The sequence below is a fragment of the Neoarius graeffei genome, chromosome 7, assembly GCF_027579695.1.
Source record: "Neoarius graeffei isolate fNeoGra1 chromosome 7, fNeoGra1.pri, whole genome shotgun sequence".
Classification (NCBI taxonomy): Eukaryota; Metazoa; Chordata; class Actinopteri; order Siluriformes; family Ariidae; genus Neoarius; species Neoarius graeffei.
In genome coordinates, this window is record NC_083575.1 from 26,660,724 (window position 1) to 26,679,333 (window position 18,610).

Consider the following 18,610-nt stretch of genomic DNA (forward strand, 5'->3'; position numbering starts at 1 on the left):
GTCAGCTGGGATAGGCTCCAGCTTGCCTGCGACCCTGTAGAACAGGATAAAGCGGCTAGAGATAATGAGATGAGATGATGAAATTTGATAGAAAATGAGGCTGAATTAGAAGAGATTAATTATAATGAAATTATGAAAGAATGAAAGCAGTTAAAGAAGGAAAGAAATTAAATATATTGTGAAAAATGCTGATATGTTTGGGCCTTCTCTGAAGGCCTAGAAGGCCCTGATGGTTCTCCTCTGGTGTAAACTGTGGTATAATTTATGATGAACAGTAAAAGAAAGTCTTTTCACAAATTGTTTCCAACACTGCGTCTTGGATTTTACACTCCAAATTTGGTAATGCATTTATTATGATGCAAATTTCATGGCCAGTTAAAGTCTTTTTTTACTCCCTACATGTATTTCATGAAATAGGGAACATGGTTTAAATTCTACACTTGAGTAAGATCATTAAGTGTTCACAAGCCCAGACAGATTAGTTTATTAGTGCTCCATGAAAAGAGAGCATTAGTTTGGGAGGTTTGTATGGCAGTGGACTTAAGAGGCATAATTACACTCTTGTTCATATTTATTTTATAACCAGGTACAGACCCAACATCCTGTAAGAATGTGTTTAAGACTGGCAAGGATGATTGGTAAGGTATAGCGTTCTGTCATCTAAATATAGTGGAATTATATGTTGGAACTGGTGAACTGCAAAACCATGATCTAATAATACTGCTCAGGGCTTGATTGCTAATAGAAACAGAAGCAGCAACAATAGGGAGTCTTATCTTGTGCCCAGGCTCATGCCTACAGTTTTACTACTGTTAAGTTCCCCTGGATATTTTGAATAAAGTTGCAATGAAAAAGAACTGGTGGTGCAGTGGATAGCATTGCTGCCTCACAGCTCCAGGGTCTCTGGTTCCATCCGAACTTCAATTACTATCTGTGGGTTTTCTGTGTCTCCACGGATTTCAACCATCATCTTTGGTTTCCTGGTAGGTGGATTGACTCCCCTAATTTGCCCCTAGGTGCATGGGCGGTGTGTATTTGTGTTGCCCTGCAATGGACTGGCAACCAATCCATGATGTATTCTAGAGATATACTCCTTAACCCTGAGTGGAATTAAACAGTTATTAATGAGGAATGAATGCTGAATATATTCAGAGAATTAGGATTTCTTGATAAGGGTATTGTTCCATGCCCTTTTCTAACATGTTGAACAATTTATTATGCCATATAGAAAAAAATGGTCTACAAAGCAAGTTTTGGGTGACTTTAAATTCGGGTGACATTTCTGTCGTAAGCATTGTAATGGAAGTAATTTCCTCTTGGAGCGTACATTTCTGATGCTGGAATTTAAAGAAGCAGCAATTTTTCCCCCCCTTCATATTCCGAGATGCAGTTCGGACCAACGTTCGGATTCAGATAGCATCAAGGTTTTTCTGTCTTTGTGAAAATGGATGTGTGTGTATGTGCTTAGAGCATGGCTTTTCATCTGCCCAGCCCTGATGTACACCACCTCACCTAATTCACTTCCCCACATCTCCTCATTTGTCTGTTTCTATCCTCAGTCCTCTCACTGACACGGTCCAATTTGTCTGCTTCTCTGCCTGCATCCATTTAGAGAGCTGCTCAGCAGCTCATGCTTGCGATGTAACACAAAATGATGCTCCCTTAAAAAGAGCATTAAGTACTTCCCTTAATGCCATCATGCTTATCAGGTTGTTGGGGGGGGGACTGGTGGAATTTTCTGGTTCCCTGAGCTTCCCTGCTCTTTCTTTTCTAAGAAATTGCAGTAAATAAGTGAACTATAAATACATCTCAGAGTTATGGCACACTCCATCAACATGTAGGCCAATTAGGCCCGCCGCCAGTGTAATGGTCCATACAAGTACAATAATAACAATCAGCTCTGGTGGAATAGTGGTTCAGTTGGGAATCTGAACACAGGCTAAAATGTCAGTTCTGAATTAGTGACTGTAATGCGCATTATGATTCCTGTAATGGGGGCAACTTGGTCACTTATTCAAGAGACAGACACACCTTGTCAATCATTTCATTGCATATACAAAGATATGGCTGCTATTATGAAAGGTAAAAAAAATGGAACAAGCATAGTCCAATACAATATAAAAGTGTTTGCCAACAAAATTGTCTGTTTTCTCTTGTCCTATTCTATAAGCACCTGAAAGCTGTCTAATCTGGCCGTCATCGTTTAGGTTTAGTATGAGTTTGCATGCATATAAAATGATACATGTTTTTAATGTTGTGACACTCCAAAGCTGGTTGAATTCTTGAAATATACAAAAGGTCCAAGTCAACTTTACAGAAGTTTCAATTCAGACATTTGAGGAACTGAAGTTTGGATTAAACCCTGTCAAAACAAGCAACCAACAAAAGGGTTTAATAACTATTAAAACTAAATAGTAAATGTAATACCTTACATCATGTTGGGATTGATTTCCACACTGTAATAAGATTAAAAGTTCATGGATCCCTGGCAGTTCCTGGACCCCATCTTGGTGGAGAACCACCAATTTACAATACTCCTACAACCCCAATTGCAAAAAAGTTGGGTCTTTGTGTAAAACATAAATAAAAACAGAATGTGAAGATTTGCAAATCATGGAAACCCTATAGTTCCTTGAAAATAGTACAAAGACAACATATCAAATGTTGAAATTGAGAAGATTTATTGTTTTTTGAAAAATATATGCTCATTTTGAATTTTATGTCAGCAACATGTTTCAGAAAAGTTGGGACGGGGCAACAAGAGACTGAAAAAGTTGTGTTATGTTAAAAAAATAATTAGGTTAATTGGCAACAGGTCAGTAACATGATTGGGTATAAAAAGGCCTGAACTCTTTTACGATGGACTGAGGCGAAGTGGAAAATTGTCCCAAGGTCTGACAAATCAAAAGTAGGAATTCTATTTAGAAATCATGGACACCACATTCTCCAGGCTAAAGAGGAGAGGGACCATCCGGCTTATCAGTGCACAGTTCAAAAGCCAGCATCTGTGATGGTACTGTATGAGGGTGCATTAGTGCACATGACATGGGTAGCTTGTACATCTGGGAAGGCATCATTAATGGTAAATGATATATACACATTTCAGAGCAATATGCTGCCATCCAGACAGTCTTTTTCAGGGAAGGCCTTACTTCTTTTAGCAAGACAATGCCAAACTGCTTTCTGCACCTATTAAAACTGCATGTTTCCGTAGTAAAAGAGTCCAGGTGCTAAACTGGCCTGCCTGCAGTCCATACCTGTCTCCCATTAAAGACATTTGGGGCATTGTGAAATGCAAAATATGACAAAGGAGACTCTGAACTGTTGAGCGAATAAAATTGTGTATCAGGCAAGAATGGGACAACATTTCTCTTTCAAAACTACAGCAATTAGTCTCCTCAGTTCCCAAACATTTACAGAGTGTTGTTAAAAGTAGAGGTGATGCAACACAGTGGTAAATGTGCTGCTGTCCCAACTTTTTTGAAACGTTGCTGACATCAAATTCAAAATGAGCACATATTTTTCAAAAAACAATAAAATTTATCAGTTTCAACATCTGATATGTTGTCTTTGTACTACTTTCAGTGAAGTATAGGGTTTCCATGATTTGCAAATTATCACATTCTGGTTTTATTTCCAGTTTACACACCATCCCAACATTTTTGAAATTGGGGTTGTACATTTGGATGGACACAATTGAATTAAGCCAGTCCATTTACTTGTTTGTATTCAAATCTTCTCTCCAGCCCATGCTTACTCAAAAACTTTAGGACTCCTAATAATTTCACATAACAATTTTGGAACATTGAAATTAAATTTTCAGAAAAAAAATCTGGCATTTTGACTGACATTAATATCGAAGGAGTACCATACATGTGCAGAGGCAGGTATGAGGCGATGTTTTGTCATCTGTCTTGTTTGGACTTTTATTTGTTCTGTGTAATGAGTGGTGATATGCAGTGATTTCTATGTCTTTTATTTCTTTTTGTGTTTAGCTGTTGGCCTGACTGCATGTCCGGAGCCAGTTGTGCCAGCCAATGGCATTAAGAGTGGAGATCGGTACATGGTGAATGAGGTGGTGTCGTTCAGCTGTGAGCCAGGATACGTGCTCCAAGTAAGGCACAGTGCACACTCATTTCCCTAATCTTATCTTCAGAGGCCAACAGGAAAACTATTACATTAAAAATAAAAGCATGCTTTTTTTTTTTTTTGAGAAAAATACAGGTCCTAATGGGGACCAGTCAAATGCCCCAACAAAGTGAAAACTCACATAGTCCTATCATTCCTGTAATTTATTCTGCACAAGAAAACCTTTTAATGGCTTGTCCAGACTTCCATACCATTCCCATTAACCAGTCAGTGACTTACTGATCATGACTACACTAATCAAGTATTTGGAAATATAACGATTGATAAAACTAGTGCACGTTATTTTTACCTTTTTTTTTAAAGTCTCATTCAAATAACAGTGCTCAGGCCTGCTTCTGAGGTAAAGAGGAGAAAATGAAGGTTTTTGATCGCACCCCAATAGTTGTCCATTTTTAAGTCATGTGCAAACAAGATATTCAGAAAAATATGTATTCCTCTTTAATGAATGATGGGAGAAAAAAAAAACAGTACCCTTTTATGGAAGTCATTTGCAAATCTTGACAGTATCTTTAACTGTTTTAGGGTCATTCCCATATCACATGTATGCCTGGCACTGTACGACGCTGGAACTACCCACCTCCACTGTGTATTGGTATGACTACTCCACTAAAGACGTTGCATTGCCTATCATAACTCACATATGTTTTTGCACTCAGTTTAAAAATAAGCTTAACAAAACGTTAATGATTTGTCTTTTGTTGTTTTATGGGAACCAGCCAAGTGTGGTGGGACACTTAATGATATGAGTAATGTGATTCTAAGCCCCGGCTTCCCTGGAAACTACCCTGGCAACTTGGACTGTACATGGAGGATTCTCCTGCCCATCGGATATGGTGAGCAAACTCACTTAAGCCTAAATCTAAACCAAATCCCAAAGCAAATCCATTAATTAAACTTAAGTCTCAAATTTAACCCTAAATTTAATAATCAAATTTTATGTAGCTCAATGAATGGTATATGTTGAGAGTCCCCTGGAATGCTGATCTTGCTTGTTAGTAGCATGGTGATTATAAATGAGCTAATGATCAGAGTTCAGGCTGGAGCCTATTGAGTTCTGGATGTACAGGAACCTGTAATTGGTCCAGTATTCATTTTGAGCCTTACATTTCTTAAATATTAGTACTTGGTAGTGTAGCCAGGCTTTCATATCTGCTTGTCTTTCAGAAGTCTTGCCTGTTGAACTTTTTGTGTCATTCCAGCATCGCATTTGACGTTTTCCTTTCGGACACTTGCTTTTCTTTCTGATCCTTCGCAGATAACTTCACTACAGGACTGAGTTAATCACACCCAAGTTTGAGTTCAAGAGTTTAAGTTAATTCACTTCACTGACTCCGGCTAATGAATTGTAAATTGGTTCGTCTGACTTTTGGTGATACATTTTAAACCGTTTTCTCAATTATTTAATATATTTCCACTTCCTGAATAAATGGACAGCCTCAGGAGAGTTGATCGCATTGAACAAGTATTTTACTTACACTGCAAAAATGATACCTAAGCAAGTGAGATTATCTTGAATATGGGCAAATATATCTATCATATTTTTATTATGAGTTTATAATAAATCAAATTAAGATTATTCAGCCTGTTCTGAGATGCTTTTACTCAGTTCAGGCTTTTTTTTTTTCCCCTCTTGGCATATCATTTTCCATATTTCAAGAAATAAAAGAACAAGACAATTTCAAGCTCAAAATGAGTAAAAAAAAATCTAGAAATTGGTTTAACAATCATGTGTTTGCTTTATTGTGCTCTTATACTAGTAAATAGTGAGCAAAATCCCCAAGAAAACTTTATATAGTGGTTGAGAAAACGCATAGCGTGTAATAGTGGACATGTAGAGAACAACCCCAAAACAGAAAACATTGGAATGATATGGAAAAAGCAAATTTAAAATAAAAAAAAAGAAAGCAGTGATTTCTAAATGTACTTTGACTTGCAATTCATTGCAGATAGTATGACCCCAAGATATTTCATGTTTTGTCTGGCCAACTTCATTTCATTTGTTAATGTATATCCATTCCTGCTTTTCAGGCTGGCAGCACATTAAAAAAAAGAAAAAAAAAGGACGGGGCAATTTAGGGCAAGTAAGGAGGTAAAGCAATTAAATAATGATGTGATTTGAAACAAGTGATGTCAACAGGTTATTGTAATCATGATTTGGTACAAAATCAGTGTCCAGGAAAGGCTGAGTCTTTGAGAAGGTTTGTCAACAAATGTGTAAGAAAATAATTGAAAGGTATAAAAACAATGTTCCTCAAAGAAAGATATGAAGGGATTTGGGTATTTCATCCTCTACGCTGCATAACATCATTAGACAATTCAAAGAACCTGGAGGAATTTCGATGTGTAAGGGGTAAAGGCCTCTGCATGCTCGTGCGACAAGGCTTTCGCAGATAGCTTTTCGCAGACAGTTGTAATTTATTGCTGAGCAGGGATAATAGGCGTGCGCAATGTTATTCACCGGCACAACGCAAGGGGGCGTGAAGTCGCTAGGAGTAGTTGGTGGGTGTGGTTAGTGGAGTGTTTATCCTCCGGTTACTTATAATGACTAGAGCTTTTTTTTTTTATAATGACTAGAACTGGAGTCGTATAGATGTATGTACTTCCTCACTTCCTCAATCAACCGCTCTTCGTGCTGCTCCATCTTCGCTCGTGTTTTTAAAAATGCTGGTCGTGAAAACAAACCAAACCGGGAAAGTAGGAAGTGCATGTACAGCGGATGTAGAGTGGACCAATCAAGGCCAATTTATGCTGACAACCCAGTCCTCGCAGATAGCGTCGCAAACAGTGTCTGCGTAGCCCCCCCACCTTCGCAGACGCTCTGCGCGCACCTCCCAAAAATTGTGACCACCGCAGAAGCCTCGCAGACAGCGCCGCAGACAAGAGGGCTCTGATTGGTCCACTCTACATCCGCTGTACATGCACTTCCTACTTTCCCGGTTTGGTTTGTTTTCATGACCGGCATTTTTAAAAACACGAGCGAAGATGGAGCAGCACGAAGAGCGGTTGATTGAGGAAGTGAGGAAGTACATACATCTATACGACTCCAGTTCTAGTCATTATAAAAAAAAAAAGCTCTAGTCATTATAAGTAACCGGAGGATAAACACTCCACTAACCACACCCACCAACTACTCCTAGCGACTTCGTGCCCCCTTGCATTGTGGCGGTGAATAACATCGCGCACGCCTATTATCCCCGCTCAACAATAAATTACAACTGTCTGCGAAAAGCTATCTGCGAAAGCCTTGTCGCACGAGCATGCAGAGGCCTTCAGAGCCCTCTTGTCTGCGGCGCTGTCTGCGAGGCTTCTGCGGTGGTCACAATTTTTGGGAGGTGCGCGCAGAGCGTCTGCGAAGGTGGGGGGGCTACGCAGACACTGTCTGCGACGCTATCTGCGAGGACTGGGTTGTCAGCACAAGCCTAAGCTGAACACCCATGATCTCCAATCTCTCAGACGGCACTGCATCAAGAACCGTCATTCATCTATAGCTGATATAATCATCTGGGATGGACCATCAAACAGTGGAAATGTGTATTTTGGTCACACAAATCAGTATTCTAGTCTTTTTTTTTTTTAAGAAATGGATGCCATGTGCTCCAGGCCAAAAACAAAAAGGGACATCCAGACTGTTACCAATAACAAGTCCAAAAGTCATGGTCTGTCATGGTATAGGGTTGTCAGTGCCCTAGGTAAAGGTAACTTACACTTCTGTGAATAGGCATTAATGCAGAAAAGTACATTGAAATTTTGGAGCAACATATGCTGCCTTCAAGACGACATCTTTTCCATGGATATTTCAACAAGACAATGCAAAACCACATTCTGTACACATGCCAGTACCAGCGCTGAAAACCTGAGCTCGGCGCAGCCTCCAAATATGGCCACTCCAGACTACAATTCCCAAACACCACAGCACCCCTCATCTCCAGAATATTAACAAGTACACCTGTCTCTCATTAGTCTGCAATCACTCCCCGATATAAGCTCAGCAGTCACAAACACACATCGCGAAGTATTGTTCTGTGTCCCAGTACCGAGCCTTTGGACTTTTTGCCTGACTACTCGTGTTTAGACTCTATTTACGTTTATTTCCTGATTCCGTTTCCTCACCTGCCGTCTGATATCCCATTCACTGATTGACCGACCCTTGCCTGTCCCTGACTACCACATCAGCTTCCTGATTTGGATTTGTTGACAGTTTGCGACACACCCGCTCTCCCCTGCGCTTGCATCCGTATGTGCCTGCACCCTGACAACACATTACAAAGGCATGGCTGTGGAAGGAGAGGGTGCCTGTCCCTTCCATCCCCAATAGAGAATGTGTAGAGAATTTTGAAACGAAAAATGCGACAACGACGACTCCATCCTGTTGGAGTATTAATCACTTCATCACTTGATGTCTTCCATCCCTAAACATCTTCCAAATGTTATGAGATTCAAAATTGAAAAGTGTCTTTATTGTTTTGGGGGTTTTTTTCCCCCAAAAAAAAATTCATGAAGTAAAATGTCAAATAATGTACTATTGTTGTTTTTATTTAAGTGCAGCACAGGTCAAAGATTATTTACAAAGCACTGTTTTCAGTTTTAAATTCAATTTCAACATATCGTCCCAACTTTTTCTGATTTGGGGTTGTAAATAACAGGTACAAAATTAAGTACATGTGGTTTTACACTTATTGGTTCATGACTTTTTAAACACCCTGGATATTCAATATATATTTACTTGCTTAGATGTCATTTTTTTACAGTGTAATATTCTACAAGTTTAAGGCCCTGATATTGTAAAGTGTTTAAAATGTGTGCACACTTAATAATGCATGAAAAAAGTCCATGCGCATTTACTAACAGGATTAACAGAGGAAAACTGAATTGAGCAAAATTGAACCTGTTGTCGGTTTCTACATAAAGGTGCAAGGTACAGTATGGTGTCAAACCCATAATATTAATTTATCATCACCTAATGATTGATTAGATCTGAAATGGATGACTGAAGGGCATGTATTAAATGTGTAGAAGCCATTTCCAACAATTAAACGTAAAACGATGCCACGAGAAAGTGTGATGTAATGACGCGGTGTGCTGTGAAAGGAAAACTTCAAAAAGCTTCACTAAAATAATGATTGATTTATACATTTTCCATGTTAAATAATAAGTTTATCTCCTTAAATATCTGTTCACTGTTAGAGTGAAATTATGTGAGCAAGTTTTTGTTCCAGTGCAAACAATCTATTAAAATAAGCACATTAATTTAAATCTGTGATTTGTCCTGTGATATTAAAGAGAACCCATGGAAAGGTTTTCATTCACCTAAACCTTATTTATGAATAGAACACACACAATCTCCCATGCAAAGTAGAGGTTGAAAACAGTATGTAAATGAGATGCATCGGGGGGGGGGGGGGGGCTGTTTACATATGATATGAATGCAAAAAAGGTGTCGGCTGTGAATTAAACAGTTACAGGTACTATTTAGATTCTGTTTGCATTGGATGTTCGAATATGAGGCGAATATCTAATATAAACTCAACTTTGTCAGTAATACTGTCATAATATTTCACGAAAATGTTTTGAATATATTGAGGACCTAAATGTGTCTTCTGCCTTTCTCTCAAGACAAGAGAATTGGAGAAATGCACAAATGTAAAATTAAACTAAAACCAGCAGTATGTGCAGAGTCAGGCTGAATTAATGCCCTATTAAAATGTTGTCATTCCTGACAATCCTTAAATGTCCGAGATCCAAGTGCAGATTTTCTGGTTTTATTCTCACCAATATTGTAAACACAAAAATGCAAAGGGATTCTCACAAATGTGAGGCAAAATGGTTATAGTTGATCACTGAACAGGCATGTATATTTAAGTAAAGTTAAAGTATATTTCCTTAAGTATACTTTTGTGTACTAAGTATACTGAAATCAATGTACTTACAGTATACTTGTAAGTAAACTAATCTAATACTTCTTAGGACTAAATTAGCCCACTTTTAGTTTATAAAAAGTATACTTTAAGTCTAAGAGAAGTAAACTTTGAGTATACAACAAGTATTTTTTATTTTGTACTGCAAGTATACCTCAAGTAAACTTATATACTAATAGTTTACTAGTTCTATACTTGTAGTCCACTAGTTTACAAAAGCATACTTCATAGTATACTGGAAATATACCATGAGTTTACTTGTTTTATACTTCTAGTCCACTTTTTAGTTTACTAAAGCATACTTTGTAATATACTGGAAATATACTATTGGTTTACTCGTTACACACTTCTAGTCCACTTTTTAGTTTATAAAAGTATACTTTATAGCATATTGGAAATATACTATTAGTTACTGGTTATATACGGTACATCTAGTCCACTTTTTAGTTTTGAAGTATACTGCAATTACCCTTCTAGGTATACTATTAGTTTTTCTGGCCCAAACCCTTACCTCATGCACACTACCAGTAGACAACTTAAGTGTTTTGTACCTTAAGGTACAACCCCGATTCCAAAAAAGTTGGGACAAAGTACAAATTGTAAATAAAAACGGAATGCAATAATTTACAAATCTCAAAAACTGATATTGTATTCACAATAGAACATAGACAACATATCAAATGTCGAAAGTGAGACATTTTGCAATTTCATGCCAAATATCGGCTCATTTGAAATTTCATGACAGCAACACATCTCAAAAAAGTTGGGACAGGGGCAATAAGAGGCTGGAAAAGTTAAAGGTACAAAAAAGGAACAGTTGGAGGACCAAATTGCAACTCATTAGGTCAATTGGCAATAGGCCATTAACATGACTGGGTATAAAAAGAGCATCTTGGAGTGGCAGCAGCTCTCAGAAGTAAAGATGGGAAGAGGATCACCAATCCCCCTAATTCTGCGCCAACAAATAGTGGAGCAATATCAGAAAGGAGTTCGACAGTGTAAAATTGCAAAGAGTTTGAACATATCATCATCTACAGTGCATAATATCATCAAAAGATTCAGAGAATCTGGAAGAATCTCTGTGCGTAAGGGTCAAGGCTGGAAAACCATACTGGGTGCCCGTGATCTTCGGGCCCTTAGACGGCACTGCATCACATACAGGCATGCTTCTGTATTGGAAATCACAAAATGGGCTCAGGAATATTTCCAGAGAACATTATCTGTGAACACAATTCACCGTGCCATCCGCCGTTGCCAGCTAAAACTCTATAGTTCAAAGAAGAAGCCGTATCTAAACATGATCCAGAAGCGCAGACGTCTTCTCTGGGCCAAGGCTCATTTAAAATGGACTGTGGCAAAGTGGAAAACTGTTCTGTGGTCAGACGAATCAAAATTTGAAGTTCTTTATGGAAATCAGGGACGCCGTGTCATTCGGACTAAAGAGGAGAAGGACGACCCAAGTTGTTATCAGCGTTCAGTTCAGAAGCCTGCATCTCTGATGGTATGAGGTTGCATTAATGCGTGTGGCATGGGCAGCTTACACATCTGGAAAGACACCATCAATCTCATCTCATCTCATTATCTCTAGCCGCTTTATCCTTCTACAGGGTCGCAGGCAAGCTGGAGCCTATCCCAGCTGACTACGGGCGAAAGGCGGGGTACACCCTGGACAAGTCGCCAGGTCATCACAGGGCTGACACATAGACACAGACAACCATTCACACTCACATTCACACCTACGGTCAATTTAGAGTCACCAGTTAACCTAACCTGCATGTCTTTGGACTGTGGGGGAAACCGGAGCACCCGGAGGAAACCCACGCAGACACGGGGAGAACATGCAAACTCCACACAGAAAGGCCCTCGCCGGCCCCGGGGCTCGAACCCAGGACCTTCTTGCCGTGAGGCGACAGCACTAACTACTACACCACCGTGCCGCCACACCATCAATGCTGAAAGGTATATCCAGGTTCTAGAGCAACATATGCTCCCATCCAGATGATGTCTCTTTCAGGGAAGACCTTGCATTTTCCAACATGACAATGCCAAACCACATACTGCATCAATTACAGCATCATGGCTGCGTAGAAGAAGGATCCGGGTACTGAACTGGCCAGCCTGCAGTCCAGATCTTTCACCCATAGAAAACATTTGGCGCATCATAAAACGGAAGATACGACAAAAAAGACCTAAGACAGTTGAGCAACTAGAATCCTACATTAGACAAGAATGGGTTAACATTCCTATCCCTAAACTTGAGCAACTTGTCTCCTCAGTCCCCAGACGTTTACAGACTGTTGTAAAGAGAAAAGGGGATGTCTCACAGTGGTAAACATGGCCTTGTCCCAACTTTTTTGAGATGTGTTGTTGTCATGAAATTTAAAATCACCCAATTTTTCTCTTTAAATGATACATTTTCTCAGTTTAAACATTTGATATGTCATCTATGTTCTATTCTGAATAAAATATGGAATTTTGAAACTTCCACATCATTGCATTCCGTTTTTATTTACAATTTGTACTTTGTCCCAACTTTTTTGGAATCAGGGTTGTACAATGAAATTATAAAGATAAGAATTCACAAAATAACAATGTCAGGTATGAGGTAGGCAGATGTAAGTGCAGAAGTATAGTTTAATGATTAAGTGCAAAACACACACAAAGGCAAACAGTCCAAATCGACAGGCAAAATCCAAAACGTGAAACAGGCAAAAGGGTCAGGCAAGGCACAAACAGGCTATCAGAGGCAAAGTGAGAACGGGGACGAGAAACAGGCTCAGGAAACAGGAAATCAGACACACAGGTAGAAAGGCTTGGTAATGTGTACTGACATATTGCAATACTTCGCATAGATCGTGTATCAGCACAGTCCTTAAATAAGTGCACATAGCTCCTTAATTGAGTTCAGGTGCACATGCCACAGCATGCAGGACTGACAAACAACAGATACTCAGGATTAAGAACATATTCATTTCCTTTAAAAATCAAAATTCAAAGCAACATTGTATTAAATGCCAAAGTATAAAAACATGGCAATGACAGATGAAATTGACATCCAAGTGCAACACAGCTACAGGGCAAGTACGCTTAAACACAAGGCACTAATATTTTAATACTTCATTATACTTTTGTTAAGTTTATCTTGATCAAAAGTTTAAGTATAAGCTTAATATACTTAGACTTTACTATATACTTTTCAGTATAAGCCAAGTATACTTATGTATAACTTTAAGTATATCTCTGATAACTAAATAAAAAGTAAACTGAAAGCATACACTCTTATTTTTAGTTTAAAAGAAGTACACTAGAAGCACACTAGAATAAACTTCTTTTTTGTAAGGGTAGTCAGCCACAATGTCCTTCTCCTAAAGGCTACTAAAGTCTGAACACATGCTTTAATAGAAGTTCTGCTGTTTCAAATGCTGTGGGTAGAGTAGGAAGCAGAATGATCCAGAGGGACTGTGAAAAGCAGTCTATTACTATTAATAAGGAGCTCTGGCCTTGGAAGGAGGGCAAATCTTTGATAAAGTGTACTGCGATATGGGACCATGGGCATTGCAGGACTGGTAAGCTTAGCCGAGCGAGTATGTGGAACCTTTACAAGTAGATGAGGTTACAAAAAGATGACAAAGTTTCTGAAGTAGGACATCATGTCTGTGCAAACAACAACAACATGAGGGGAACCCGATGAGGTTTTCTACTATTGTCGCTCATCCACCTCAAATGTTGACATTGTGCATTCCAGGATGCCTTTCTGCTCATGACGGTTGTAAAGAGTAGTTAGTTGAGTTACCTTAGCCTTCCTGTCAACTCAAACTAGTCTCATCATTCTACTCTGACCTCTCCTACCAAAAAACATTTCCACCTACTGCTCACTGAATATTGTTGTTGTTGTTGAATTTGAATTAATAGAATAGTAAGTAGGGCGGCACAGTGGTGTAGTGGTTAGCGCTGTCGCCTCACAGCAAGAAGGTCCTGGGTTCGAGCCCCGTGGCCGGCGAGGGCCTTTCTGTGCGGAGTTTGCATGTTCTCCCCGTGTCCGCGTGGGTTTCCTCCGGGTGCTCCGGTTTCCCCCACAGTCCAAAGACATGCAGGTTAGGTTAACTGGTGACTCTAAATTGACTGTAGGTGTGAATGTGAGTGTGAATGGTTGTCTGTGTCTATGTGTCAGCCCTGTGATGACCTGGCGACTTGTCCAGGGTATACCCCGCCTTTCGCCCGTAGTCAGCTGGGATAGGCTCCAGCTTGCCTGCGACCCTGTAGAAGGATAAAGCGGCTAGAGAGGAGACCAAAGCTCAAAATAAAAAAATACAGTCTCAGGTATTGGCCAATGCTCTTTCCCTAAAAAAAGGGGGGACTAATTAGGGAAAGGCTAATACCTAACAAGATTTGATAACCATGTGCAAAACTCAAATATTTTCACTCAGTCAGGCCTGATATAGCCTTTCTAATTTTTGTTTCACTTTCCCATATGATTGTCTTTTGCATTTCATTGCAGTTTTTCTACTACATTTTCATCATCAAACCATTCTTTAATATCATCTTTCAGTTGTTTTACTCCTCCTCCTACACACCCTATTGTCACAGGGATTACTTTAACTTTAAACTATCCATTTCCTATCTTTTTGTTTCGTTTTTCGTTCTTGTTGGGTTTCTTCGGACATGCCATATCCACGACATAGCTCGCTTTCTTTTCCATATCCCCTAGCGTCAAATCTGGTTGTCTTGCTGTACAATTCGTTTTCATTCTGTGCTCCCAATCCCAATACATTTTCTTTCCGTTTTATTTTTAGTTTAGTTTATTGGTTTTTGTTAATAGGGACCATGCACAGCCCAGCTGTTGCACCAGAGTTAGCGCTGAGCTAATTTTCATTTGTGGTCTCTGGGCAGGCAATGTAAAAGCACATACAAAACAGTACAATACAGACAATCCAAAAGAACAATTAACCACAACAACTAACAATATTTACAACAATACAGTATCACATGTAGGACAGCATGGTGGTGTAGTGGTTAGCACTGTCGCCTCACAGCAAGAAGGTTCTGGGTTTGAACCCAGTGGTCGACGAGGGCCTTTCTGTGTGGAGTTTGCATGTTCTCCCCATGTCTGTGTGGGTTTCCTCCGGGTGCTCCAGTTTCCTCCACAGTCCAAAGACATGCAGGTTAGGTTAACTGGTGGCTCTAAATTGACTGCAGGTGTGAATGTGAATGATTGTTTGTCTCTGTGTCAGCCCTGTGATGACCTGGCAACTTGTCCAGGGTGTACCCTGCCTCTCGCACGTAGTCAGCTGGGATGGGAGGCTCATGGATGACAATGAATGGATGTAAATATCATACAAAACATACACTACACGGTCACAGCGATCAGTTCCACACAAAGATCAATGATCACATGATTGATTTGGCTTGAGCCATGTTTCAAGTGTTGTTTTAAAAATACTAAAACTTGTGCCATTTCTGATATGGGTGGAAATAGAGTTCCATTTTTCTGTTGCTCTGACTGAAAATGCTGATTGACCAAAGGCAATTTTCCTGAATTTGGCCAAACACTCACTTCTGACTGATGCCCTGGAAACCCTGGCATTGTCTCTGCAGAATAACACACAGTTTTTAAGCAGTGGTGGAGTCAGATCATGAATTAATTTAATCAATTATTATTATTAAAACGTATTTTAAAAGTATTATTATTATCCATCCATCTATCTATTATCTGTAATCGCTTATCCTGTACAGGGTCGCAGGCAAGCTGGATCCTATCCCAGCTGACTATGGGTCACAGGGCTGACACACAGAGATAAACAACCATTCACATTCACACCTACGGTCAATTTAGAGCCAACAATTAGTCTAACCTGCATGTCTTTGGACTGTGGGAGAAACCGAAGCACCTGGAGGAAACCCACGCAGACACAGGGAGAACATGCAAACTCCACACAGAAAGCCCCCTGTCAGCCACTGCCTCGAACGCAGAACCTTCTTGCTGTAAGGCGACAGTGTTAACCACTACACCACCATGCCGCCATTATTATTATCTTATCTCATCTCATTATCTGTAGCCACTTTATCCTGTTCTACAGGGTCGCAGGCAAGCTGGAGCCTATCCCAGCTGACTACGGGCGAAAGGCGGGGTATACCCTGGACAAGTCGCCAGGTCATCACAGGGCTGACACATAGACACAGACAACCATTCACACTCACATTCACACCTACAGTCAATTTAGTGTCACCAGTTAACCTAACCTGCATGTCTTTGGACTGTGGGGGAAACCGGAGCACCCGGAGGAAACCCACGCGGACACGGGGAAAACATGCAAACTCCGCACAGAAAGGCCCTCGTCGGCCACGGGGCTCGAACCCGGACCTTCTTGCTGTGAGGCAACAGCGCTAACCACTACACCACCATGCCACCCATTATTATTATTATTACTCCTACTACTACTACCTCCTTGCCTGGGATGGTGTCCACCAGGGGCGAGGTATTGTTTTTGGTGCAGTTTGTTTGTTTTGTTTTTTTGTTTCTTTGCATTTTTGTTAATGATATTATGGGAAAACGGCTGGACCAATCTTCATGAAACTTTCAGGACAGATGGGCATTGATCTCAAATAGAGCCTCCAACATTTTGAGGGTCCTCCGGTCAAGATCACCAAAAAGGGCAATTTTTTTTTTTGCGATATCTTCCTTCATATTCATTCAGATGTGTTCTGATTGGCTGAGAGCAGTATGGTGTGTTCTGATTGGCTGAGAGCAGTACGGTGTGCGAATACGAATCAGAACCATGTTTACTGGCCAAGTATGTTCACACGCAAGGTCAAAATCAAGGTCAATGTCACCAAAAAGGTCGAAATCGTTTTTTTCGCGATATCTTCCTTCATATTCATCATAAATGCAACTGGGCAAGGTTTGTTTTTCCTAGCAACATGTTGTTGTTATTATTTTTTTGTATCATTCTGTGTAATATGTAAAGAAGTGTGAAAATCCCAGGAAATCAGTCGTTTTTCAAACAAACCAGCCCATCTGTCACCAACAGCCATGCTGCAATTAAAGTCACTCACTGAAACGAAATCATATTTTTCCCCATTCTAATGTTTGATGTGAACATTAATGATTGTTCAAGGAAAGCATAGTATCCAAAAATTATAGTGATGCTATTAACAGGACATAATATTAATTGGTATCGGTCGTCTTCTTATCTTTGGTAAAAAGTACAGAATGGTGCATGCTTTCAACTCATAGAAAGTTTTCCTTTATTTTGAAAATGGTTAAAAAGAAACACGTTAATTTGGCTGCTAAATTTGGGTGTTATTATTTTGGTGTCTTTTAATAGTAAGCTGTCAGTATAATTTTTTTTTTAAGATACTTTGTTAAAAATAGTACTTAGCTTATTTTTTTGTCATCCTCTTGTTTTGCCGATCTTCACACTTAATAAGGAGGTGATTAATGAGCAAATTCACCAGGTTGGGTGAATTTCCCTCACAAGTGTGAATGTAAGTGAAAAGCAGTTGGAACTTTGCCCATTCTCAGCAGTTTAGCATGCTGGCTGCACTCAGTGTTTTTAACCACAGGATGCTTTTTAACCAGGGATTTGGCCATTTGTATCATGCCTGAATCCGCTTGCTTCCACACCCTGCAGGAGCACACATCCAGTTCCTGAACTTCACAACCGAAGATAACCACGATTTCCTGGAGGTGCATAATGGACCTCAGCACAGCAGTGCACTGATTGGCCAGTACAGTGGCAGTGAACTGCCTGTGCCTCTCCTTAGCTCAACTCATGAGACAGTCATCCACTTCTACAGCGACCACTCGCAAAATCGCCAGGGCTTCAGGCTCATGTACCAAGGTGAGGTGTATTATCAGGCTTTCCATTCCTGACTATATTAATCCCTTACTGGACCCTATGTTTTGCCTCAAAAGGCTTGTATGATGGGGGAAAGCTAGCTGGTGGGTGGTGATTGACAGGTGACCAAATGGGGAAAAATAAATAGGTACATGTGAATATTCTTAACCATTTGTGCAGCAGCTACTCACAGAATCTCAATGGTTTCAAGCTTACTTACCAAGTTCCTCTCCTGCACAGTTGTTTTTTTCATGTCTGACTGGATAAATTGTTTTTGCCTCCAAAAAGCTTGTATGTATTCCATGGAATGGCAGGGTATAACAGCACTGCTCTGAACATGAGAAGCATCTACAGTGTTGGGTGGAATGTCTAGTGGAACGGCTGGGGGGGTTGGTGCATGAGTGATTTATTTTGTTCCAGGAAAGAAGAAAACATTTTCAAATCAATAGGTGGATATGGACATTGGTGTTTCTGATTCTCGCTTGAGAAAGCCTTGATAAAAATAGCCTCCCATTGTCCTCATCGCCCACTTGTTGGTCAGATAGCTTCAATCTGCTTTTCTCTTTCCTCCCCCAGTGGAGGTTCAAGTGTTGAAATCGTCCAAGTTGACGATGAATGACTTGTAAGCCTCCAGTGTCTGTCTGTCTGAGGAAGAACTCAATTACATCTTTCTGATATCGAAGAAACTCACTAAACAGCATAGAAAAG

The 18,610-nt window shown here is 39.9% G+C and overlaps 1 protein-coding gene across 1 annotated transcript in view; it reads left to right on the top strand.

The window, feature by feature from the left end:
• Nucleotides 1-18,610, top strand: part of csmd1a (CUB and Sushi multiple domains 1a) — an 800,422-nt gene that overhangs the window by 657,068 nt on the left and 124,744 nt on the right. The window contains exons 37-40 of the mRNA XM_060924925.1: nucleotides 3,996-4,114; nucleotides 4,672-4,741; nucleotides 4,866-4,982; nucleotides 17,696-17,905. Coding sequence (XP_060780908.1) covers nucleotides 3,996-4,114; nucleotides 4,672-4,741; nucleotides 4,866-4,982; nucleotides 17,696-17,905 — 516 coding nt within the window. The remainder of the gene's footprint in view (nucleotides 1-3,995; nucleotides 4,115-4,671; nucleotides 4,742-4,865; nucleotides 4,983-17,695; nucleotides 17,906-18,610) is intronic.